The sequence below is a fragment of the Sorghum bicolor genome, chromosome 3, assembly GCF_000003195.3.
Source record: "Sorghum bicolor cultivar BTx623 chromosome 3, Sorghum_bicolor_NCBIv3, whole genome shotgun sequence".
Classification (NCBI taxonomy): domain Eukaryota; kingdom Viridiplantae; phylum Streptophyta; class Magnoliopsida; order Poales; family Poaceae; genus Sorghum; species Sorghum bicolor.
The window spans coordinates 1,398,219-1,424,992 of NC_012872.2; the positions used below are offsets into that span (position 1 = coordinate 1,398,219).

Genomic DNA, 26,774 nt, shown 5'->3' on the forward strand with positions numbered 1-26,774 from the left:
TTCACCCACGTCAGCTGATGTACCTTCTGTTTGAGGTTCTTCCTGCTGGGGTTCTTCCATCTGTGGTGCTTCCTGCATTGGTTGGGGAGATGGTGCTTGCTGTGTCTGGACGTCTGGAGAAGAAGGGGAAGACTCCACCGGAATTGGAGATACCGGAGGAGGAGGGGGAGTTGCCACTTTCTGGCGTTTCGTTTCGGCCCTGGTACTCTTGGCGCCCTTCCTCTTTGGCTGGCTGGACTGGGGGCATCGGCACCTTGGCGTGTGGCTTTTGCCGATGCACTGGTTTGCTGCAATGACAAGAAAAGTTTATGAGTATAAATGCAGTCGATATAAGAGTGATTGGTATGAATAAAAATGGGTTGACAAATTGCCTTGAAAGCTTGTGCCAAAGTGGAAGCGGCTACCGTTGATGATGTTTGAGTCCTCTTGGTGGTAACTTTCTTGAGGCGCACACCCCGGTGCACGATGGCAGCCAGAGTGGGAGCGTTGCGGCCGATTGAGGAAATTGGACCTGATGGAAACAGGTCAATCGGCTTACCACTTCTGCTGACCGATAGAGGGATGTCGTCGACCTGCAAAGGGATACGAAGGTGAGTTACCGATATATAAAAAAAATGGAATATCGGTTTGGAATACTTACAGCGTCATCGGGAACTTGGTACTCGGGATCAATCATGCCGCGATACGAGGAGGCTGATTTGCAGAACAGATGCTCCTTCCATTCTGCCCACCATAGTTTGTACGCCTGGGTAATGAAGGCGGCCGGAACCCACTCTGACAAGTCTACATCTGTATCAGCATTTGGTGGTAGCTGGGCTACTCGGATCCACTCGAGAAAGTTGGCGATGGGCTCCCTGGGTTTTATCACATCGGCATAAGGAAGTGCAATCGGCAACTGGCCGAAAGCTAGCTGACGGGCTAAGGCCGATGGATTGTAAAATTCATAGGTTTGGGGAGAGGTTTTTGTGCTACCAAAGAAATTCACTGGTATGGCTCTGGGAGTCACAATTGCCATCATCACCTCATTATCCCTATCAAGGGCTTCATCGAATGGATTGAAGGTTAGAGGGAGCATGCTGTCTGGGTCATCATAAGCCAACCATGGTCGTTCATCTCTGGCTAAACCCTCATACAGAGTCTGGAAAAACTGGCCAATCTGATCCGGATTACTCCCTGAACCAGGTAGAACTATGGCAGCTTCGCCAAAGTTCAGGGGGGGCACGTGTTGCCGATTCCTCTTCGCCCAACACGTGATTTTCGGCTATATCTCTTGGGAAATGTTGTGTGAACAAGTTGAAGTCAAGGCGCTTATGCAAGTGCAGATTAAGCCACATGTTAATAAACCACCAGGGACCTCCCAAGTTGCCGATAGACTGACCAAGCAGGAGTTTCTGAGCTACCTGATGGAGAAGATGGTAAGCAGCGCCAAGCAAGTATCGGCCGAGAGGAAATTGGCCACCGTTAGCCAGTCTCTCTGCTGCCGATAGATAGACAGAAGTCGGTCCTGCCGATCGACCACAGAATACGAACTTGTCCAGCCACATGTTCAGAAAGGTGGTTTGTTCCTTTATGGTGACAGGCCCCTTCCCACGGTACTTCTGAATGTACCCCGACCAACCGCCGATAGCGCGAGTCTCCACTTTGGCACTAGGGGCGGTATCAAAGAAGTGGGTGCTATCGGCAGAAGAGACGTCTAGACCAGTGAGCATAGCTACATCGGCAAGAGTGGGAGAAACAGGGCCGTGGCCAAAGACGAAAGCATTAAGGGTATCTGACCAAAAATAAGACGCAGCTATCAACATGACTCGTTCTTGTGCATATCGGCAATAGATAGCCTGATGCATTGGGCTAGTTTCCTTTCACCCCACTGGACTTCATTCGAGTTGCTGACTCTCAAGAACCAGTCTTTCCACCCTGCAGTAGGGCTGGGCCAAGAGCGAAAGGTGTCTTTCCACAGATCTAAAGAAAAATTTTCGGCTCTAAAGGGAATCCTGTTGGTTTCTGCATTGATAAGGTTAGTTGGATCTGGATCCCCTAGAGGGCCGAGACATTGGAGGTGTGGTTGATCGGTGGGGATGACAATTTTATTGGACAACTCCTAGTGTTTTGGGGAATAAAAGAAATACAAAGAAAAGAAAAAGGAAGATATTCAGTAAAATGAATTACGGATGAACAGGGATACGAAGAAAAATACAGGAGACGAGATGGAGATCTGACCTCAGGGACGACGAAGCCAATGGCCATCTTGCCGCGAAGAGAGCGTTTGAGGGCGCCGGAGTTGATGAGGAGGAGTGCTTGTCGGAGGTCTTGGAGTTTCGAATGGCGCCGCCGCTGGGAAAGTAAACTTGGGTGATGGAATGATGTGATAGGGAAGGAGTACCCGAGAAGAAACTATTTATAGGATAAAATGGGAAAGGGCAAATCTGACTTATCTCTTTGCCGCCTCCGAGAAATCTGAGGGTACTCAGGTAGATATGGTAACTGTTCGCACGGTAATCAAGGGATTGCGCAGGCGATTTGACGGGAAGCGGTCATTATCTGAAGATATTTTACTGTGCGAGATCTCCTGGTCGGTCCATTAGCAGCGTTCTATAACGGTCATATTGCCGATGGGCGAATAAAGGGGAGGTAGCCGTTTGAACAAACGTCCTGGTCAGTATATCGGCAGATCTTTGTAACGGTATTATTGCCGATGTACGGTTGAGAGAGAAATAGCCGTTTAGGAAGTCGGGGATTTCGAGGAATCTGTGGGAGAATAGGATCAGAGTTGTTCAGATTGAGGTTGTCGGTTACCAGATTAGGAGCATTAATTGCGAGAAAAAGGCATCATTACTGCAGAGAATTTCGGAGCATTAATAGTTTTATACTCCGAAATTGGGGGGCATGTGTTGACACCGTTTTTGAGCACGTGTCCAGGATGGCAGGATAAGGTGGCAGTATACTATTTACAAAGATGAATTGCCGATGAGGATGGTTGCCGATGAAGGAGAGGTCGGATGTGACTAAGTCTGTAGCAGTAATGTGTTTATGTCGATGGCTATAATGGGGAAGTCTGCCGATGACCATGGCCAGAAATCTGCCGATGACTATGGCAAGGAGTCTGCCGATGATATGGAGGAGGAGTCCGGAAACCACTGATCGGTTTAATGAATTTTAGTTCGTCACGGATGATAGCTTTGTTATTTCCTTATTTATTTAAGTCGTTTTGTATACGGATTCCGTGTAATTTGGAATTCGAATTCTAGTCGTGTTTAGTTGTAGCTCTTTGAGCAGGGTATAAATATGAACCCTAGGGCCTTGTAATGATCAATCAATCAAACACACGTTTTTACTCATATTCCAGCATCTACTTTTCGACGACTTCGTCATATTTTTTTCTCTTTTACTACGAGTTCTTAAGAATTCGTCGACTTAAGCTCGGCGTATTCTCGAGTTCCGCGTGAGTACCTCTTAGCCGTGACATCCGGGCGCATCGCTGTTGTCAGGACTAAAGTATTCGAGTTATCACCTTTGCCGATAGCAAGGTCAAATTGGCTGGCACGCCTTAACGTTTAAATCGGGTATTAGCCCTTTGTGTTTGCAGATCAGTCTTTGCATCAACAGGAAGCTTCCTCCATTAGCGACTAATCGAGCGCCAAATCCTCCATTAAGGTCCTTTTTGGTTTCCTCTACTAAATTTTAGCTAGTTAAAATTATTTTAGTTACTCTTGAGTGACTAATAGGACTAAACTATTTTAGTTTTTTTAATCAATATATTTAGAACTTTAACTAACTAAAATTTAGTTGGCCAAACCGACCCTAAATTATACGTACTTGATACTAATCTCATGCTTGCCGACCCCCTCCATTACACGTACCGTCCCTCTCTCGTTGGCTCTACTCGTCCTCGTCACTCCTAGCTGCTAGCTTAGCCAAATGGCCCGTGCCGCCGTCGTGCTCGCCCTCGTGGTCTGCTGCCTACTTGTGGCCACCGCGCCAGCACACCGTCCCGTGGACCATCCGCCAGCAAGAGTGGCCGACTCCGTCGTCCTCGTCGACCGCAAGCCCCTGCCCCAGCCGGTGCGGGCTCTCGCAGACTGCGCTGAGGTAGCCGCCGATGAGCAGGGCGCCACCGCGCTTGCTGTGCCCGAGGAGGAGGACGCCGGCGGCTGGCCGCATGGAGGCGAGCAATGGTGGTGTCAGCATTAGAGGTCCAGCCCATAGCTCCGAGGACGTCATCTTGATCCATACGGTTAGCAACATTTAAAAAAATCTCCACATCTTCAGACCCAAGACAACATTACCCTGCTCATACCCTGCTCATCATCATCACGGCCATCGTCTCCAATCAGATCATGTAGGCTGATGTAATCACGGTTCACACTATCACCACCTGCCGCTGCAGATGTTTGTCGTCCCCTATCATTCACCGTTGACGAGTTACCTCTGTCGGATGCACCAGTCGCACTTGGATCTACTTCTTCACCGTGATACTTCCAGACGGTGTAGTCCTTGACGAAGCCAATGCCGGATCAAGTGAGACTGCACCACGTTATCTTCCTGGAGAAGGTTGTTCTTGCAGCTATTGCATGGACAAATGATGCGTTCTCGACTCAAACGCACATGGTGCTTTTTCGCAGCGGCAACAAACTTTCCCACATGTCCCAGAAAAGCCAAATTGTTGCTGACCCTTGGTGTCTTATACATTCACTCTTCCCTATCCATAATGACCGTAACCACCTTGCACACATAAAGGGAGAAAAATAAATAAAGCCATATGAAAACATGTGAGTAGCCCTAGATCTAATTTTCTCTCTCTCCTCCATTTGGATCTAGATCTAGATCTAGCTGAAAACCACCTAAATAATGCAAAAGAGAGAAAATGAGAGTTAGAGAGTAAGAAATCCACCTTTGCGGTGCTCCCCTTCACCAAATAAAAGGGCAAAACGTTTACTCCTCTAAGATATCAAATATTAGGATTTTGAGGTTAAAACCTTAATAAATGGAGAAGGAGTCACGGAGAAGAAAAATGAGTTACTGCTTTTATAGGCACAACCTTAATCGTGGCGGGCACATTACAAAAATCGTCATGGTTAATAGCTAATTAACCGTGGCGGTTTCTGTTAGAGCAACCGCCATGGTTAAACAACTAACCGTGGCGGTTTAATTAGGTCAACTACCACGGTTAATAAGAAATTAACCGTGACGATTTTGTTATAGTGATCACCACGGTTAACTGATTATCTATGGCGGTTGTCGGGCCGGCAGCCCAACCTAGATTAACTGAGGCCGGCAGCCCAACCTAGATTAACTGAGGCGGGCTCTTCTGTGCTCCAAAGTGTCTCCCAAAAAATTTTCCGAGGTGACGATGACGGTGGAGCAGGGGTGGGGCTGGCCGGGGACGGCCGTGTCGGGGAAGGCAGAGGACGGCGAGAGGCGGCGGCCGTACGACTCCGTTTCCGAATCTGATTGCGACTCGGACTCCGACGACGAGGACAAAGACGGGCATCTTCCGGTGGCTCTGGAGGCTGGCGGATCACCTCTTTGCCGGCAGACATATTCCGATGCTTCGATCCTTGTCAGCAACACCTCTTTGTACAAAATTGTATATTGATTTATGAAATAAATGATACACCTGTGCTGTTGTACTATGAATGGATCAAACATTCAAACTGCTGTAGAACCTGGTAGTGACTGTCAGCAGCCGTAGAACGACGTTATACACCATGCTTCCAACCAAGAAGCAGAGCACGCCTGAAACATCTAATGACAAGCATGATCGACAATGCAAAAGTGTGTTAAAATCAAGTTGATAGGTTCTGCCTCTCATCCTATCCTACAACGTTATAAAAAAAGTCAAGAGATATTACAAAGACAACACTTGGTTTCAAAGAAAACGCATCTGCCAATACAGATGAGACTGCAGAAACCTGGCGAAGCAGTTCTACTTCTGCTTCTCCTCCTTCTCTTCCTCCTCCTCGATTGCATACTCGTCGTCGTCGTCTGAGTCATCGTCGTCCCAGCGGTCATCATCAGAGTCAAACTCGATATCATAGTCATCCTTCGTATGAGCCTGGCTGTAACCGCTCAGCTCGTTCCTCCCGTCATCCTCGTTGATGAACTCCAGTCCATATACCGCGTCTCTGTGCTTGACGACCAGCCAGCGAAGCAGCCTGTCCTCCTTGTTCAGATAGTGAAGTTCTTGTGGGAACGAAGGTGGAACCATCATGGTCATTTGCATAAGTTGGCCCTGTAAATGGGGAAGCGATCTTTAAGACAAGTACACATGAGCAAGTTCTTAAGGTATACACAAGAGCAGGTCAAAAAGAGAATTATGTCGAGATATATCACGTTTTTTCGTCCAGGCAAAAGGTTCAAACAAAACTTGGCAATGGTTTAAGCTTCACAGTTAGCAGACAAACTGAAAACATCCATCGTGCCCCTATCAGCTGCTTTTGCCATTCTACTTCATCTGCTCTGCTGCTTGGCAATCCTTAGAAGAGGAATTGATAAATCACGCCATGCAGGTAAAGCCATAGCAATGTCCAAAGTTCACCTTAAAGCAGGTAAATCATTTTTTGGCTAGTAAATCATCTCATAACAAAGTACTTTCGTTAATCATGATGAAGTATAAGCACTAATAAATTCTATTCGCATGTCAACACTGCTTAAATTAGCACCCAATGATTCTTAGAAGTGTTTTGGTTACTTATTGGTTTTTTGTTTTTTTGTTTTTTTGGGGGATAGTTATGTCCTAGGCAAGCCAGTTACAAGTTGAGCATCCTTTGCTGAATCTAAAAACACTCAGCCCTTACATTCTCTAAAGTTATAACAGTGCAGTTTCCCTTTCTAATTAGAACAAGCTAACAAGTTCCAGCATCACTATCATATATATTGTGTTTAACGAGAATGGCTCAATCGTGGCAGTTAAGGTTACCAAGAGGACAACCGAGGATGGCATTATACAAATATGACAGGGACCAAGAACAAAGCCAGCAAGTCATACTTGACCCAACGATGGCTTCTTATACTGAAACCCATCACAGTTGCATACAAGCTACAAGCTGGAGTAACAGCCACAACATCTGGTGTCTAGAGGATGATGCAGCACAGCACTTTTTTTTCTCTAATCTTCAAAAGACACTGGAAGGTAAACTCAACTACTTATCTCACAATAAATGCCTAAACTCCATGTTTCGAAAAATGAAACTCTGTGGCCTGTTTGCATGGCAGTGTAGAAAAGCTGCCTGCGCCAGGCATCGCTCCCAAGGCGTTCGATTTCGAGCGCCTGCCTGGCACACGTTCCTAGGCCAGGGCTGTATCCCAACACACCATAATAGTAATAGCGCTATGGCACTATTTGTATCATCTTGCAAACTGTGGACCGCAGCTTGCATGTTGTTAAACAAAAACCTGAAAGCTGAAACAAACAGGTTCCAGATTGTAACAATCCACGTGCTAGATTGTTACAGTTAGATTTTAAAAAACTGCGAGTTGAAATTCACAAGCTAAAAAAGCAGGGTTGTCAAAACTAAAATAATAGTGCTTACAAACAATCAGCTGATCTTGGAATGTTGATAGAAACCTACATACAGTATATGCTATAACCGATAAACCAAAATCTCATCACAATGTGGAGCAATACTTAAAATTTGACCACAATGCTAATCTGAATTAGAAAAATGTTGTAGCAAAGCAATAGTCCCTATAAAAAAACTCATAGCATGAAGTGGAAAAGGATACCACAGCTGAAAGAGAAAAATATAAAGAAAATTACTCTGCAGGACCCTAGTTAATGCGACCATGCAGAATGCTGTTAAAGAAACTTTGTCGGCAGGAAACTAACAAATCAGTGTCCTACAGACAAAAATCCCAAAAACTACAACTACTTTGATCAGTTTTGTCAACCTAGCAGAGAGAGAATTACAAGGAAGGTGCAATATCATAAACCTTTGTTAAAGAAATAGATAACTAAACTGATGTACCTAGCTAAAGCAATATACAATTTCGGTATACGGCACTGAAGGGTAGCACTAGAGGATTGAAATTAAACTCAGTTGAAATGGTATTATTGTCCTGTGAAACAATGCTTTTGGGTAGTGTTCTGAGTTTCCTAAGACCTAATCTGGTGCCTGCAACAGTAATTTTGTTAGTTTCCAGTTCAAGGCTTCAAGTAGGTCCAAGTTTAGTCCTTTAGTCTGAAAAAAAAAAGCCCTACTGGCTGAGAAGTGTAGCTCTTAATGCAAAGTAAAAACATAAACACGCTTGGAACTGATGAATTGTTTGTCATGTTCAATATTGCACTTTGCGCAACTGAGAAAACTTCTATCCAGGTAAGTAAAAGATTGGAATGCTGTAGCTTAATAACTTTCTTCTGATACAAAGATGTGAGCAATTGATTCTACAAACAAGACTGCGGAAGCATGACCAAGGTGAAAAAAAAAACATCTTTTCCAACATGTAATATTGCTTCAGGAACATAATTTTATGTTTCGTTCATTCATTTGTAGAGTAGTGTAATGTCATCTAAGAAACTCCGTCAGTGCGATCATATGATTTCAGACTTGCGACCATGCAAACGAACAATCACAAAAGCACTACCCTCTTCGCCAGAGAACAATTCCGAAGGTACTGCGAAGGCCAATGACAATAGATACTAAAGAACCCTAGGGAAAAACCTACTTGGGCATTTCATCGAGCACGCCGAAGGCACATCCACAGCAAGTCACAAGTCCGAAACCCCACAATGCCACGGTTCCTTTAGGCATTTCCCTCGAACACCATCCAACAATTAAAAACACGCACCTAGCCGGGATCACGAGCACGCGGGGCCGCTCCATGACGGCGGCGAATCGGAGAAGTGGAGCGGTGGAGCAAAAGGAGGGCGGACGGACCTGGAAGTGGCGGCCGTCGAGCTTCTTGATGCCGTAGCCGAGGTTGACCTTGCCGAAGGACTTGACGTCGGTGACGACCCCGTTGCGCTGGCAGGCGCGGCGCGCCACCCGGGTCACCAGGTCCGCTACGACCTCCCTGGTCACCGTCGGCTTCACCAGCAGCATGCAGTCGTACAGCGGCATCTCGCTTCGCTTGTCGGAAAGAGGAGGTGTGGTGTTGGGGAGGAGCCGAGGCGTTCTCCCTCCTCCCGTTCGATGCGGCCCCGCGCCTCGCGCTCGCTCCGCTCCGCTCTGCCGCCGCCGCCGACGACGTCGACGATTCCGAACTGGTTGGGGGCTGGGCTTGGGAGGCGTCGGGGAAGCGACAGAGGTTTGGTTGGGGGTTTGGCTGTTGGGCCTTGGGGCGTTGATGGGCGTAACTGGGCTGGGCTGGCCTGGCCTGGCCTGGTCTGGGCTGTGTGCCTGTTGACTTGAAGATCTGGTCTTTCCACGTAGGAAATCAGAGTGAAATGCAAAACTGTTGAAAGAACGATCAGCTACAGCCGTCATGGTGTACTAATCATTCGCTGGTGTGGAGTGTAATAATTCGGGATCAATCCGACGTCAGCTAAGTAAGTGTATTTAAAAAACTGCTACTATGTAATAGAGGCACACATGGGTGAACACGCAGACTCAGCATCCATCCCTGCCCAAAAAAAAAGAACTCGTTTGGACTGTAGCCTCCCTCTGAGACAACTAAACTTACTCTTATCATCATGCCAGGCGAGCATTTCTTGTCCTGGCGCTGGAAACCGAACGTCGGGGATTCGGAGCGGCAGACGAGTATGTGCAGAGATGAACAACCAAACAAGTCCCTGTAAGCACTAAACAACGATGGTGTGCGTCGCCATCGTCCATGGATCAGAGACGACGAGCTAGTAAGAAGAAGAATGGACGGGTGACGCCGCAAAATCGATGCCGACAAAAGCATCGATCTCTTTCTTCATTCCGGCCGGGCCGGCGGTGACGGTGAATCGGTGATTTTCTCTGGTGGTCTTGTGGCACCGCGCGCGGGACGGCAGGCAGGCCGGAGCAGGATGATTAGGGATGAAAACGGATCGGATACGGACGGATGTCACTGATATCATATTTGTTTTCATATTTTTTGTCGGATTCGGATTCGAATACGGATAATATCAATTATGTCGGATAAGATATGATTGGATGTCGACATCACAAATATATGATTTAAGTATTCGGATACGGATACGGTATCGGATATTGAATATTCGGATTCGGATACGGACAGCGAATTCGGTCTCGAATACGGTCGGAAAATATCCGTACCGTTTTCATGCGATTGATATCTCCGGGCGGGACGGGACGGGACCCCCACCCGACGCCGGCCGGATCCGGTCCCCGGGACGAGTGGCGCCAATGGTGGCCACGATCCGTCGCCGCGCCCCGGCCGCGTACGTCGCTGTGCAGCCTTGGCGCCTTGTTGTCCCCCTGTCTCGCGCCTGCTCTCAGCTGGCACGGAAAGCTCTGCCTGTACTGAGCAGCAGCTAGCAATAGCAATATCTCCGGTCAAGGCCGTACGGCGTCGCCGTCCGATCCTCTTATTACTTCCCTAGCTACGACGACGTGAGACGCTGCAGATCAATTCGATCGCTGGAGGCGGCGCGCGCGACGCTATATATACACACACACTAGTCCTTGCTAGTACAGTTGTACGTGCGTGATGAACAGACAAATGCATGGCAGGGCCGCCGGCATATCGTACTTGTCGCCGCGCGCGCGAGCACTGCGGGCACCGGCCGGGGATCGGAGGTGAACGGACGGAAGGACGGACGGCGCGGCGGCTTGCCAGCCGCTAGGATATGAGATCGATGCCCTCGGCCCATGCCCATGCCGATCGATGGAGCTTGCATGCAGATGCAGTGCAGGGCCCCACCGCGCCCAGGACAGCTAGTGGCAGTGGCGAGCAAGGTTCCCTGCGCTCTCACGTCACGTCGCCCTCCGCCGGATCGGATTTCGGATCCCGCGCTCGCGGCGCGCGTCGTCGTCCGGTCCTCTGCGTGCCGCCGCCGCCACCACCACATGCCTCTGCCTGCCCATGGCCTGCCACGCGCACGCATGGCCCGGCCGGTATCCATCCTGCCGCCGCTTCTCCCTCTCTCTCTCTCTCCAGTGGGCATCCGGCCGGCCACGTTGATTCCGGGCGGCGCAGGCCATGCCGCCCTGGATCGGAAAATCATGCATGGCAATGGCATTGCGTGCCGTGTGCTACTGCATGCTGCTGCTACCCTTGCCGGTGACGCCGGTTGACTTTAGGCCTTGTTTAGTTCCAAAAAATTCTGCAAAATTTTTTAGATTCCCCGTCACATCGAATCTTTAGACGTATGCATGGAGTACTAAATATAGACGAAAATAAAAACTAATTACACAGTTTGGTCGAAATTGACGAGACGAATCTTTTGAGCATAGTTAGTCTATGATCGGACAATATTTGTCAAATAAAAACGAAATTGCTACAGTGTCGATTTCTCCAAATTTTTTGGAACTAAACAAGGCCTTAGAGGGCGCGGCTCTGCGTCCGTCATCCCCACCCGTGTGCCGGAGAGGTACGGTGTATAGCCCCTGCTGGGCCAGTGGCCATCATCGTGCATGATTGCTCGCTTTTTCCGCTTCCAAATAAAGTTTTGTGCGTATTGAGCGACACCCATGATGAACACAGCTTTTGGCTGCTTTCGTCTCTAAAAAGTATGGCTACTTTTCTGTACATATGTGTGTATGATTACACGAATTTGTTACCACAAAAATAAAGCTGATTTGAAGATAGGAACACGCAATATCTACTGCTCTTATCTGAAATCTCAACTCAACAAGGGAATAATGGGGTCATGCATAGATTGAGTCTATAGTCCCATAAAACTTTATTATTTAGGATTTAGAATTTGTTCTAAAAGACTTGATGTGTTTAGCTCTTGGATATGCATATCTTCATGCATTACTTTTAATTAGCTGTTTTTCCTCAATTCGTGTGGATGACCTTAAATAGATAGGGGTACATGGGTTTTTTTTTTGTAGTCTAAAAATCATAAAACATAAAGTTTTTTGTTGGACAAGAGAGTATTCAATCAGTTACCGTATTACCTCTGAAAAGAAATGCAATTATAGGTACGTTTTAGTTGGACCAATTATATAGATAAAAATACCGATGTTTATAGCACCAGATAAATATAGTATAAAAATATATCTCATAACAAATTAATACTATAAATATGAATATTTATATATATAATTAATCAAACTTGAAATACTTTACTTTGATACCGTGCTAGAATTATATTATTTTCTAGACAAGGAAGTACTAGTTACTAGGGGGAAAAAAGGGGGGGGTCAGGAACAGGATATTCTATCCAATCCAGTACTACAGTGATATGTCTCGCATCTTTTCCTCCTCTATCTTTGTCTCTTAAATACTATATAAATACAGTCTCCAATTAGAAAAGAATACAATTTTAGCTCTATTTTTAATCAAAATTTCTAATTTTAACTAAATTTATAAGAAAGTATCAATATTTATAACTAAAAATAGATATGCTATAAAAAATATCATGACGAATCAAATGGCACTTAATTATACCAGAGACATTGATATTTTTTATGACTTTGATCAAACAAAAAAAATGATTTGGCAGAGTACCATGCTAGAAATGCATTCTTTTCCTGAAGGAGGAAATAGTACAAAATGAAATTGTCTCAGTTCACAACTTGTGCAATTGAGTGGCTCGTACTTGTCCAATAATTGAAGCCGTAGAGGAACGTCATGTGATTGTGTAGCAGGACCACTAGCTCACTCAGCTCGCTCACGCTCACGCCTCACCGGACCGGCCGGATGGTGCTGCCAGGCCAGCAATCAGGCATGCTGGTACATCTCCCTGTCGGTACTAGGTTTGTTGCGGAATTATTGCTATAGTTTTTAAGGAAGCGTAACATTAATGCTCTGACTGATTTCTTTGTTTTAGCCTTAGGGTCTTTTTATGCACTATTAGCTAGGTCTTGTTCAGTTGGCAAAATTGTTAGATTTTGGTTAACACTTTTATTTGTATTTTATAATTATTATCTAATCATAGACTAACTAGACTTAAAAGATTTATCTCGTAAATTACCGATAAACTGTTTAATTAGTTTTTATTTTTTTTATATTTAATACTCCATACATGTGCTGCAAGATTTAATATGACGAGAAATCTTAAAATTTTTTGAGAAATAAATTAAGCCTATGTTAGCTAAAAAACAACTAGTAATTGTTAGTGAGTGGTAAATAAGACACTACCAGGCTTATTAGTTAAGAATCTAAATATGTTTCGGGTGATTTTTAGCAGCTACTCACTGTTAGCCATATGAGATTAAACATGCCCTTGAGGGGGTGTTTGGTTTCCCACCATACTACGCCACACTTAACCTGTGGGCACGATACAGACTTGTTGTTTGGTTTGTTCATTACATGCGGCAGCCACATGTTTTCACAATGTCAATTCCTGCCACAGATGCGGTGTAAAATTTTAACGCTGCTGTATGAGTCAAACACCCTTATAGCTTAGAATGATGTTTAATTGATTATATTTTCAGCCGCCGTCTCCTCGCCATACTAAAAATGGCAGCTCTTTATCTCTTTCCCTAAAATAGTAATCCCTCACTCCTAAAAAGAGTATCGTTTTAGAATTTCAGACATGATCATCCGTCTTATTCAAAATTTTTACATAAATATTATATATTTTGTTAAAACCTATTTTATCATTAGATATAATTTACTAATGATTTGTTTATTTTATAATTTACATAAAATTTTTGAATAAGACGAACGGTCAAACATAATTTCTCAAAGTAAAAAACGTCACTCTTTTTGGGACGGAGGGAGTAGGTAGGAAGCACATTTAGTATTTTTGGGCTAAAACCATATTTAGATTGATTAAACTGCCAATCAATCAAGCAGAAACGGTATACCACCCTATATCTAGCGTTTATATAATTGTTTATTAAACGGGCTAAACAAACTTCAGACAACCAAAATAAATACAGTACCGAGTTTCAGTGTCAGGTTCTTTAGGCCTGCCTCCTTGCTAGTGCTTCTGGAAAACAAAGTACTCCTTCAATACCCATAAAACAAATCATTTTGGACAATGACACAGTCTTCTAACTTTGATTTTTGTTTTTATAAAAAATATTTATCAAAAAGTGGTATAGATATATTTTTATGAAAGTATTTTTCAAGTCAAATCTATTCATATAGTTTTCATATTTTCAAACTCAACATTTAAAAGTTATTCATGATTTATCCCAATGTTTAACCCAAACGTTGTCTAAAACGACTTGTTGCATGGGTATGGAGAGAATAACGACTATGGAGTGAGTAAGCACTAGGTGTTATTATGTTTCCTAATACGTATACAGAAAAAAATAAAACCCGTGCGGTTGCTGTCCAAGTGATGGATGGATTCCACCATCTCTTGGTCGTTCTCACTCTCGTCAGCTATCAGGAAATATCATCTAGCGCCGAGACTTTTGCGCGTTTCCTCTCTGTCGGCTGGCCGGGGCGAGAGCAACCCATGAGGCGACTGACCTCGACGTCTGGCGAGCCCATCACAGCTTCCAAATCCCGTAGTTATCCAGGGCGGCAGACGACGCAGCGCGCGGTGGTGCCCGTCGCCGAGAACGACGGGCCGGCGTACGTGTTCCAGGCAAGCACGCAAAGCGCTCGCGCACTGTCGTGGCACTCGTTGCAGCCACTCGATCGCTGAGATTTCGATCCGGTGGGCGGCGCCACCACCGAGCCGCAGCTGCTGCTGTAGGCCGGCAGATTCTTCATTCGTCGCGTACCTTTGTCACGGCCACGTTCGCTGACACTGCTCGCGCCGACCGGATGCATGGTATGGAGCAGTGTCACAAACGGAATCGAAACGGCCGGTGGTCACACACAGAGCCGGAGCACTGTGTCAGTGTACGTACGTCTCTGTGTGCTCTGCTGATCGATCTATGCTGTGGAGTGTTCTGTTGCATTGGGACGTGCCAGCAGCCAGCTGATGATGGAGATCTGATCAGTGATCAGAGCGGTGGTTGGTTGGTGCTGCGAGACGATCTGATTCGATTCCTCTGGTTTTCTGAACCCGGGCAGCAGGCTGTGACCACTGACCACTGTGCAGGCGGCTGATCCGGCCGGGTCCGTCCACCTCCACCTACAATCACAGGGGTTTGTCACGCTCACAATCACAAGGCTGTTTTTCTCTATAATGACTGTGTTGGTGGCACTGAGCTGTTACCAAATTAATTCCAGCTGAAATTGGGGTAGAAAAAAGAGTCGGCCGAAAGGGGAAAATGTGTGGTGCACACGTCACACGTGAGTACGTGACGTGCCTTAATAATTATTGATTTTCCGGCGGGCAGTTTTTAGCTTCCTATCTTAGGTTTGATGATTGAGGAAAGCGAGGTCAGTTAGACGACGATTGACTCCCCACGGTGTACTCTGTACTGTACGTGATGAACCAGCCAAGCAGGACGCTCCTCGGCTCAACTGCCCAACCATGGAATGGAAGCATTATGCCGCTGTAGATGCCATGCAGATGCAGCTGGAGGGGAGGGGAAAAAAAAAAAGGCATGCCTCCTCCATGCTTGCGGCTCAACAAATGAAAAGGCAATCTTTTCCTTTCCTGGCTAGGTTTCAGCATTGTACGTTGTTGGTAGCTAGCTTTACGTCGATCCACGGCAAAGTTGTCATGGCCACTTGGGTGAACTGGACCCAAAAGTTTTTAGGACCTCCGGCATTTAGCTGACTAAGCAGCAAAGTAGATCTAAACTTCTCTATATATGGACTACGCAGTAATAACATCTAGGGAGGTTGGATGCTGGAGAGCTTGGACGAAGTCCCAAGGTCGCTAGGCCCTGGGTTCCATAGATCAGTAGTTAAAAGGTGAGAATAGAACATGTTACAACATGGAGTTAAGCTTGATAAACGTTAAGGGTCAAGCTATCTTAACTCTCTTTATTGTCTTTTTTTGACCTTTCTATCTTAACATTAAGGGTCAAGATAGATCAAGCTAGATGATAACATGGTCATGCCAACTAATATGACAAACATTATTATTACTATGAAAGTAAAGTGTAAAATTGATACCATGAAAATACTACCAAAGGTAGTAGAGCTATCTTAACTCTTTATTGTCTTTTTTTAGACCTTTCTATAATAGTGATATGATATCTTTCTATAGTCTTGACTATATTATTATTTTATTAAAGAATGGTTACGCATGATTTTTTTTCTTTGAATTAAGAGTCTACATGTCCTCTCTCCGGTTGAATGATGTTAAAGGCATTCAATATAATGGAACACAACTTGATTAAACTAGAACTGGAGACAAAAGGCATGACATGCCAAATGCCAATCATCCAAAAGGACAGTCCATGGACACCAAGTTAGAGTATGGGTTACATGTTGTAACGGACCAGAGGCTTGGCACGATCTAACTTTTACAAAAGTGTTTAGCCACACATGTTGATAGCTAAAGAAAAATAAGTCCACTAAACAGTGGGCGTCTTTTTCTAAATATTCTCTCATTGATTGCATCACCTTTTGTCTTACCCTTTTCTTCCTCATCATCTTTCATCTTCTCTATAACCTTTTCCTACCACACTAATTAGACTCTAACTAAGTTATTATCACAAAATTTCTCCTGTGAACTCTAACCATCACCTCGGGCAAGAACTCTTTAGACCCAAAATAAACCAAAGTAGTAGAGGAGTATACCTTTTTCTAGACCAAGCTTGTTTTCTACTCCTTGGTCAATCTGATCAGATCCCATAGTGGTCAATTCGAAGCCACGCCAACATCCACTAACTCGAGCCAATTTTGGTCTTATCAACTGAACCATGTTGGCATGGAAGCACTGGTGTTTGGACCATACCTAGTTGTGATTAGATCATTTCTTAAGGCTAGCACAAGAATCGACATGTCTGGCACTCACCCCTAGCCTTTGCCCCCATATGTTAGCCCGAATTCGCCACCACACAATCACCATTCCCCTAGCCCTTTTCTCACTCTCCCATTATTTATCCCATCTCTTTCCATCTCAAGCCCAAGAAGAGAGGAGTAAAGTGATAAGAAACCAAACTAAGAAATTCCCCAATTCGCCCTTTTTCCACCTCAATAGACAAAAGTTATCAGAGATCCTGAAAGAACTTGACCGGATCTTCACTCTACTCATCTTTGCCATGGCTCATGGGAACTCTCCTACATTTTTCTTGTTATGTTTCAAATGCACATGTATAGGGATCAAGGCACCAATAAGTGCAAATACCAAGCCATGCCATGAAGACATCAAGACATTCCTTTTGATCAAATGTGTTGAATCCAATAATTGCTTGTGCATGAGATTATCTCTGCCTAAATTCATATGCTTGAGTAGTACTATTTGTCATGATCCTCCCCTTGATAGGCTTTACCATGTTACTAAACATGTTTGTCTTTGGTGTCTCACTTCATTTGCTTATTGTGAGTGGAAGTAGAAAAGTGGCAAGGTCACCAGTACTCGTGAGCTCTTAGGAATTGTCATGTATACACATTACAACTTCCCGCTGAGAACGAGCTAAAATATGGGCAATGAAAAATGATGACTTGAGTCTTTAGCAGGTAGTAAGGCCACGTTGGGAGTTAAATCCAAATGGCATAAAGCATGTTTAAGGTGATCAAGAAGCACATTTTTGTTGCGACAATCCTTGAGCACCTTTGTATACTTGGATTCAACATGGTTTAGGATGATTTGGTGAGGTGTAACTAATGGTAGTACACCTATCCGCTCCTGTCTATAGGTGGCTTGCTAAAAAATCGTGAAAGGTCAATTTCATGAGTCAACACTTACATGTGGCTCAGCGTGCGGCAGTTGGTTCTGTAATCACGTGGGAAAAGTTGTATACCTTTACAGGGGTTTCAATCAATTTGAATTGCTACACTCAATATGAGCATGCTCTTGATTGTTGTCTGTGATGTAGGTTTTCAAACTCAAACTTACAAAAAATGAAGCTCATGAACATGATCACTTTCACCTATACAATTCCTGGTGTTTGATTCAGAGATCATGGGACTATGTCTTGATTATCATAACTTGATGAAAAGTGTCGCAAAAAACTTGATGAAAAGTTATTTGGTGATGGCTCAAACGTGGATGTTTGTATTAGTCTATAGGCATGCCCATTGTCGGTCTATATCTTGAGAGTCGGTGAATGTATATGGGAACGACGAGCAACTTCCTCTTTGTTTATTTTTTTGTGGGGTGTGCATTTGAGCTATTCTTGTATAAATAGTGTTTTGTTGTGGACTTGTGGTTGTAGTTATGCATACTCGCAAGTCGCAACACTTGATTTTTTGAAAATATATTAGTAGGTGCCCTATAGAGTATACCACCATTAAGGCCTTGTTTAGTTGGCAAAATTTTGGGTTTTTGGCTACTGTAGCACTTTCGTTTTTATTTGACAAACATTGTCCAATCATAGAGTAACTAGGCTCAAAAGATTCATCTCACAAATTACAAGTAAACTGTGCAATTATTTTTTATTTTCGTCTATATTTAAAGCTCCATACATGCGACCAAAGATTCGATGTGACGGGGAATCTTGAAAATTTTTGCGAACTAAACAAGGCCTAATTTTATTAGACTATCCTATAATTCAATTTAGATTCCATTTAAAGTATAAGTTTATAACATTAAACTGATTTCTATGAAATTATACAGCTCCCTTAAGATTCATGGGTTCCAAATGCAACCCATCCTTGGTCCCTTGGACACCCCAACCATTCCAATTTCCATCCCAAAGTCCCAACCAAAAGAGACGGATGCCAGCTCTCTAGCTAGTAGCTACCCTGTGCCCAAAGTGCCAAACGGCGCCTTAACCACCTGCTTTATCTTCTCCCGTTCACCTCGCGTGCGCGCTCTCCCTCCCTTCCTCTCTCTCTCTCGCTCGTGGCGACGACTGGGCGACTGACTGCCCCCGCCGCATTTCGCTAGGTGCCCCACGGCCCTTCGCCGGCGACGAGCACCCACCAGGTATGCCCACCCCTTCTCTTCCCTTCCCGCTAAGCGAAACCGAGCACCCAATCCCTAAATTTATTATTTATTACTCCTTTTACGGCTCCTGCTCTCCCTCCTGGCGGCCGCCGCGTACGGCCGCCTCATCTCCGACGGCGCCCCGTCCGCGCCGCTCCTCTCGGTGATCCGCCTCCTCTCGGGCTCCCCGCCGGCCGCGGGGGGCGGCGGCGGCGGCCGAGGAGAAGTGCGAGCAGTCCTACGGCTTTCTCCCCTGCACCACCACCGTGCTCGGGAACCCCCTTCCTGGTGCTGGCGTACGGGTTCCTCATGTACAAGGCGGCCACGTACCTGTCAGCCCCTGCTGCAAAGTCGAAATCTTTACTAGGGCTTAGATTCTGCGACCCTGTTAGTGTGTTTCTTATTCCTTTCTTTTTGAATCATCGTAAAGAATCTACTTTGCAAATCTGTACTTTTCTCTAAGACTGGTTCTTACTTTACCGTAAGCTTGCAGGAAGGATCTTTTTTTCCTTCATCATTTTTTTGGGGGGCTGAGTCACATGGGCCCCTGTGTTTTCTAAACAAACCTTGTTGTTTCTTTCCTTACCTTTCCAAAGTTCTTGGCAATTCCTATGAGGGGTGTTGTTATAATCTGAATTTCCTTAGTGAGCACCAGTGCTAGACTGCTAGTTTTTCACAAATAAATTAACTTTCACACTCAACAATGCATTGCTACCCATTAGTATAAGGTTTGCTATTTTTTTTTTTTGCTACATCTTTGTGATGCCACCGATATTATGATACTGTGAGGTGAACATGATTATATATTATAAAGCTCATGAGTTTTAACCTTGTAAACTTCAAAAAAGTCATTCTAGTTTCTTATAAGAAACCCCCAAACCTAGTAGATTTCATATGACCTTAAAGGACCCGTAGGCCATAGTGCATTCTCTCTATTAAGTTATTATACTGATTCTGTTTGATTAGAATTATGAAATTCGTTGGTATACTAACATAAAAATGGGATAGCTGATATAGTGATATGACTGTTTCACAGTTAGTGCCAGAAAGTGTTTTTTTTGGAAAGAGAGGGGGGGGGGGGGGGGGGGTAAATACATGGATTTTATGGGGTTATGTTTCTCCCTGCTGAAATATTACACAATTTTACATGAACTCAAGAATAACCACTGTTATATTTTTCTTGTCAGAAAAGGGTTGTTCCTACGACTAGTTCTTTTTATGTATAACCTCCAATGAAGGATTCTCAGGTGAGTTTGCTTGCTTTTGCCTTCAGCCCTTCATTCATTACTGAGTTGGGTTACTTTTTGTTTTTTTTTCCTGTCATCTACAATAAACATGATGGCTGGTTGATTTATACAGTGCAAGTGTGGACAGTTTTTCCTTCAGCAGACTGCTAGTGATATGCAATGTGTATTAAACAGTTACTTTTTTCTATAGTTTTTCAATGGGATATTCTGTAGCTGATACTCAAATTTTGCACTTACATATAAAAAAATTGGTGTTGCACTGAAGATAATACATTCTTTATGCTATGACAATATGTATTTAACAGTTGTGGTGTTGATGATGAAATTCTATAATCTTGCTTAAACGATTCATCCCTTCTTCCCCTTTCTAATGATTCCCTCTTTAATTCTAGGGTCCAGTTTTTATTTCTGGTTGATACGCGCACAATGGACTGATGCTGCTTTCGATACTACCAGTTTTGCTCCCTTTTTTTGCCTTCATCAGGCAGTTGAATTATGTTACTTAAGTACTTGTTCTACAGGATATTCAGAGCACGACAGAGTTGCAGTCATCAGCACAAGGTACTAATGAAGTGCAAAGTCAGCAACCAAACCCTATGGCCACTGATGCTCCTGCAGGAAATTCGGGTTCCTTATCTGTAGCTAGTAATGACAATAAGAAGGTGTCTCGCGAAGATATTGAACTTGTAAGCTTTCTAGCTATCTAGCGGCATCCCCTCTACATTGACAGTTTTATGCTTTGACCAACTAAATGAGCTTTACATCCTGTTGCAGGTTCAGAATTTGATAGAGCGTTGTCTACAGCTATACATGAACAAAGGAGAAGTTGTTAGAACTCTTTCTACTCGTGCTAGAATAGAACCTGGCTTCACTACTTTAGGTGACGTGCTCATGTTTATATTTTCTATATTCACTACTTTAGGTGACGATGTTCATGTTTATATGTTTTCTGTATTCACTACCCCCCCCCCCCCCCCCCACCCCCAAAATGGGCTTTTGGTGGGACATTTATGTCACCCTTTGCTTTATTTTCGCATGTTTAAGCTTAGGATAGGGAAAATATTTCAATACTGCACTACTGCTTGAAGTATCGACCTTTTGTTTTAGTCTTAAATAACCATGCCCAATCACATTAGCGACTAAAAATTTTCTCAACATTAACGTGCAGTTTCTCCTTCGGTTGTACATGCATTTTCCTGTTGATCTATGATGACCGCCCAGAACAAACAAACATTTTTATATGCTTTCTGAGCTCAGCCTCTGCGATACTGATCTAAGCTCTTAATTCTACTCATTTTGTTTAATGTTCTCTTTGTGTTCAGTATGGCAGAAACTTGAAGAAGAGAACTCTGAGTTCTTTAGGGCTTACTATATACGGCTGAAATTGAAAAGGCAGATCATCTTGTTCAATCATTTATTGCAACACCAGTACAATTTGATGAAATATCCAGCACCTCCAAATATACCCTTGGCTCCAATACAAAATGGAATTCATCATATGCCAGGTAATGTCCCTGTTTATAAGTCTATCTTGGAAAGATGGCTAAATTAATAGGCTTCTATTTTGGATTTGCATTTTTCATGTTTTCCTTAAATTTAATGTACTGCCCCTGCCCTTGCCTACGACTTGGAAGTCTTCACATTTTTTGTTAGACAATTTCTTTCTCTTTCTTGGTTTCACTCATTGGTGCAATGTTGGCACAATGTAGACACTTGTCATGCTATATCTGGGAATGCATTTGGCTTGCACTGTTGATAGACAAGCATTTACTGTCTAGTCACTGTTTTATGTATGATAGTTAAATTTATATTCATTACAGATTCATGCTGTTATCCCTGTTTAGCAGAATAATACTTTTACCCCTGTTACATTTTGTAAGCTGTGTTGTTAATGTAGAATTCACCACATTAATACTTTCATCCCTGCTTAGCAAAATAATACTTTTTATCCCTGTTCCATTTTGTAAGCTGTGTTATTACGATCTAATTTTATGTACCAAAAATCCTTGTTTAACACGTCGTTATGGTTTAGTAACAGAACAAGTGCAGCTTTAATCCTTGACAAATTTACACATGTATGTAGAAAGGTGCTGTTATCATTCTTATTTAATGAAAACCTGGTTCCAGTGCAGTTAGCAATTTACCAATGGGGTATCCAGTACTTCAGCAGCCTATCATGCCTGCTCCTGGCCAGCCTCACATGGATCCAATGGCCTGTGGTCTGTCCAGTGGTCATGTGGTTAATGGAATACCTGCAGGTGGTTATCATCCAATGCGCATGAACTCCGGAAATGAGTAAGTATTATCATCTCTGTTTTTGTTTCCTAAATTCTAAACTTTTTATTATGTCATATCTGTTTAATCATGATCCTGAGTACAATTTATTGTATCTTACGAGTGGCTTTTCTGCCAATCGAAAAAGCATATCCTGCATTTACCATTTTTCTTTCTTTTTTGAACGAACCGACACTGATAGTGCTTTATGAGTGGCTTTTCTGCCAATCGAAAAAGCATATCCTGCATTTACCATTTTTCTTTCTTTTTTGAACGAACCGACACTGACAGTGCCTGTTTCTATTCTAGAATACAATATGCAGTTTCTAAGCCTACTTTTAGAAGTGGTCTGTTACTCCATCCGTTCCAATCTATAGGTTGATTTTGCTTTTCTAGATACACAACTTTTGTTATGTGTCTAGACATATCGTTTATCTTGGTGCATAGCAAAAGCTGTGTACCTAGAAAAGTCGAAGCAACCTATAATTTGAAACAGAGGGTGGTAGTTGTTAACTTGATATGATAGTACTGCACAATCAGGCTGCTACAGAATACAGAACACATATTTACTGCAACACTTGCACTTTGAATGACACATGTTGCTATCCACTGGTTTCCTGACTTGGACACCCCATTTCCTTGTCAGTTTTTCCCTTGCCATCCAGTTTCATGTCAAGCTGATTTTCCTAATTATTTATTTTTCTATCCCCTGTTTGATGTCTTCTTATGGACTAGAGATTTTTTTTTCTGGGGCTGGATTGATTTTTTTTGGTGTTGTTGCCCATGCACTTGTCGAATTGTCTAAAGTTGCCCCTGTCTTTTTTTTTTTTGGGGGGGGGGGGGGGGGGGGGGGCATACTTTCTGCTCTGTTCACACTATTGACCCTTATGATGTGCTCTTATGTTGCTGCAGCATGGTTGTGGACAATGGAGCACCTGAAGCACCACATGCTGCTGCTACCGGTAGTGCTATGTCATCTGAGATGGCTGTGAGTCCCTCATCAGCGGCTTCAAGCAACCATGCTCCTTTTACGCCATCAGAGATACCAGGCATGACCATGGATGTATCAGCCCTAGACTCGGCATTTGGATCTGATGTGGGGAATCCTGGATCTCTGCAATTAGGACCAGATGGCTCATCAAGAGACTCTATTAGATCCTTAGGGCAGCTCTGGAATTTCAGCCTCTCTGATCTAACAGCAGATTTGACGAGTTTGGGAGGTAAACCTTCTGGGTTGAGAAATTTACCATATGTTTTTTTGGTTAATCAGCACTGAAATCACTGAATTTATGAAGTTAACATTACTGATATTAGATTCAAAACTAAAAGGAAGAAGCACATTTTACTCCAGCAAGAGTCTGCTTAACCCCCTAAAGTTTGTTTTGGTTTAGTTTTTTGTAATTGAGGGGGTTACGTAGACTTTTTCCTTTTTTTCCCTGAAAGGGGTTTGGGGGGGGGGGGGGGGATCCCCACCTGATTAGTTCATTGATATTGGCCCAAACTGGCCCGATTAGACTAACAAGAGGTTTTTCTTGTTTTAAAATTCATGTAGGTTCCTTTTTTTGAAATTATGTAGAACACCAAGTATCTGTTTTCTGTTCTAGGTCGTTGTACCATCCACAAAGTTGTGTGACTGCTGACCTTGCAGCACAACTTCAAGCCAAGGAACAGTGAGTAGAAGGGGGGACAGATACAAGAGTGCAGTCATTGATACAAGTTGATTTTGTTGCGAAAACCATGCAGACTTACATCCATGTTAGCAAAGCTGAGAAAGTTAGGCGCAAAATGTCAAAAATGGCCCAGTTTAATAAAAGATGGGGGTTAAGTATATCAAAACATATATTAGGGGTTAGCTGACTCCAGCCATGCTTTAAGGGATTAAAATTAACTTATTGCATAATCTAAAGATTTATATACTCTGCTTGATTGGATAATGTAGTGCTGCTGATTGTGGTAAATAAATACATTTGTACATTTGTGCATTAAAAAAAGAGAAAGAAAACAGAAATAGGCTTTTAGAAATGCATTTGTATACCATGTTTTGAGAAAAATGCATTTGTATATTATAAAGGTGCATTGTTGTTTTCATGAAGTACATATGTTATTGGTAGAATCGTAAACCCACACATCTAGAGTGCTGAATACTTCAGTAATGATTTTTCCCCCAGAAGAATCAGCATTGTGGTAGACTGGTAGTAGCAATTCCTTTGTGTGTACACATGTATCCCCCTCTGATAAATGAAATATCTGCTCTATTCACAGCAGATTTGGACGTGTTGGAGAACTACACTGGCACCCCTTTCCTGCCTTCAGATTCAGACATTTTGCTTGATTCCCCAGACCAAGATGATATAGGTAACTTCGATTCTCATTCGATGTATGTTATCTCATTCAACACTTGTAGCAACCCTGCTGAATCGTCACCGTGCATGTCAATTCTTTTCTGCAGTCGAATATTTTGCTGACGCCATCAACGGGTCTCCGTCAGATGAAGAGAAATCATAGCTAAGCTATAGTTTCGTAGACGCCCCCATCCCCATGCATTCAGGTTCAGGCAGGGCTGTCGAGCCTGGTATCTCATGTAGCGTAGCTTGCTGCTCTCATGTAGTGTAAGCCTGCTGCAACGCCGCGGCAAATCTAACTGTGTATTTGGCTCGCGTGCCCCCTGTGCGGTGTTGATCCAGTAATTGGGCCTCTGCCACTAAAGAATTTTGTAGTGGTTAATTAAAATCCTCTAATTCTTTGGAATAAGTAGTTGGGATGGCCAGATAGTAGTGTTGCTGGCTAGGTATGCTTCTGGATGCAAAGCTCACAGCTGGTGACTCTGAAACCACAGGAACTCTTTTTTTGTATTTTCTGCATAAGTAAACAGTTGGTACGGGTTCACTCCCTTGTGTTGCCTCTCACAGTTGTACGTCGCACAGGAATGGTCTAGCGTAGAAAGTTTAGCTTCTGGTTTGGACAGGGTTTTCAGTATCTTAAAACAATGTCTGAGCTGAATTTGAACTTTGCTGGTGTTGCAACCGTTGGCAAAATGAGTATGGAGTGGTACTTCAAAGATTTGGTGTTTGTGCTCTCTAGCTGCCGGGCTCTCTTGGCGACTGATGGTTGGATGAGCTAGCCGCCGTGGTTTTTTCTTTTTTGGTGTACTTTGGGATTTTGTTTCAGGTAGGTTGGAACATGAACACAACACATATCAGTTGGAAGGTTTTAAGTTGACACATGTGGCGACTGGCGAGTATAAGCCTGTGACTGATGGCATCGCTAGGCCTCTCGGGTGTGTTTATTCGCTAATTGTAACACCAGATCATCATCTACACGACTACATCGACGGCACCGGGCGTCCGGCGGGACAGGACAGATCGCGTGCGTCCGGGTCCCGTCCGTTTACGGCGCGTGAATCGGGGGGCGCGCCGCAGCCCGCAGGACGCAGCAGAAATCATGGCCGACCACCACGGGGCTCCGGGCGATCTGGAGTCCGGACGCGGCGGCGGCGTGATGCGGCCGTTTGGTTTCTGGAACCTTGGGCGGGCTCGGCTGGCAGCTTGCGCCCAAATCAGGGGGGATTTGGTTTGCCTGTCCGAGCCGGCGAGCCCTGCTCTCGCCACAGCGCAGTACTCCTACACTACACCAGTACTGGTGCATCGGCAGGCAGCTCCCACATCTGACGCGGCACTCAACACTAGCAGCTCCAAATGAGAAATGACAGCAATATACATATTTCACACCCTGCAGCTCACTTGGCTAAAAATCCATAACTGAAAGTATTGTTCGCTAATTTATCTGACAGATTTGGCAGATAAGCTTAAACGAATAAAACGTCACTGTTGATCTCACTTTTCAGTGGTCACCGGTACATCCTTTCATTCAGGCCTTGTTTAGTTCGCAAAATTTTTCAAGATTCCCCGTCACATCGAATCTTGCGGCACATGCATGGAGCATTAAATATATATAAAAACAAAAACTATTTGCACAGTTCATCTGTAAACCGCGAGATGAATCTTTTGAGCCTAGTTACTCTATAATTGGACAATGTTTGTCAAATAAAAACGAAAGTGCTACAGTGCCGTTTTTCACCAGTTTTTGCGAACTGAACAAGGCCTCAGCTGCTCTGCGAGGAGCAGGAGCTGCATGCATGCCTCAGCAAGCAAGCAAATTCTCCAAAGTGCGTGCGTGCTTGCAGCCGCACCAGAAAACCAGGCGTGCCTGCTTCCGGGCGCTACATCCGGAAAGTTGAAAAATTCAATCCAGACACCACACGCGCGGACGCACGGGATTGTGAAATGAAAAATGAGGAAATG

The 26,774-nt window shown here is 44.0% G+C and overlaps 2 protein-coding genes across 8 annotated transcripts; one reads left to right on the forward strand and one right to left on the reverse strand.

Moving 5' to 3' along the window:
• Positions 5,621–9,242, reverse strand: LOC8079497 (30S ribosomal protein S6). Its single transcript, XM_002457070.2, has 2 exons — positions 8,874–9,242; positions 5,621–6,229 (listed from the first exon to the last, which is right to left on the reverse strand). Exons 1-2 carry the CDS (start codon positions 9,054–9,056, stop codon positions 5,924–5,926), a joined length of 489 nt encoding a protein of 162 aa, XP_002457115.1. The 5' UTR covers positions 9,057–9,242; the 3' UTR covers positions 5,621–5,923.
• On the forward strand, positions 18,739–25,482 carry LOC110433830. Of its 7 annotated transcripts, none has more exons than XM_021456580.1 (9): positions 18,739–19,339; positions 20,140–20,199; positions 20,721–20,885; positions 20,974–21,079; positions 21,522–21,704; positions 22,332–22,494; positions 23,386–23,693; positions 24,736–24,828; positions 24,923–25,482. In XM_021456580.1, exons 2-9 carry the CDS (start codon positions 20,185–20,187, stop codon positions 24,976–24,978), a joined length of 1,089 nt encoding a protein of 362 aa, XP_021312255.1. In that variant the 5' UTR covers positions 18,739–19,339; positions 20,140–20,184; the 3' UTR covers positions 24,979–25,482. The 7 variants fall into 7 exon arrangements, with proteins under 7 accessions (XP_021312255.1, XP_021312254.1, XP_021312259.1 ...); XM_021456579.1 differs by having other exon boundaries at positions 18,739–18,952; XM_021456584.1 differs by having other exon boundaries at positions 18,739–18,952; positions 24,739–24,828.

Excerpts from the sequence above, each read along its gene's own strand:
- LOC110433830 (XM_021456580.1), top strand. Across the intron at positions 20,886-20,973 it reads CTCGCGAAGATATTGAACTT|GTTCAGAATTTGATAGAGCG; the intron begins GTAAGCTTTCTA and ends ATCCTGTTGCAG. Across the intron at positions 24,829-24,922 it reads CCCAGACCAAGATGATATAG|TCGAATATTTTGCTGACGCC; the intron begins GTAACTTCGATT and ends TCTTTTCTGCAG.
- LOC8079497 (XM_002457070.2), bottom strand. The coding sequence starts at position 9,056 with ATGCCGCTGTACGACTGCATGCTGCTGGTGAAGCCGACGGTGACCAGG. Across the intron at positions 6,230-8,873 it reads TCGACGGCCGCCACTTCCAG|GGCCAACTTATGCAAATGAC; the intron begins GTCCGTCCGCCC and ends CCCCATTTACAG.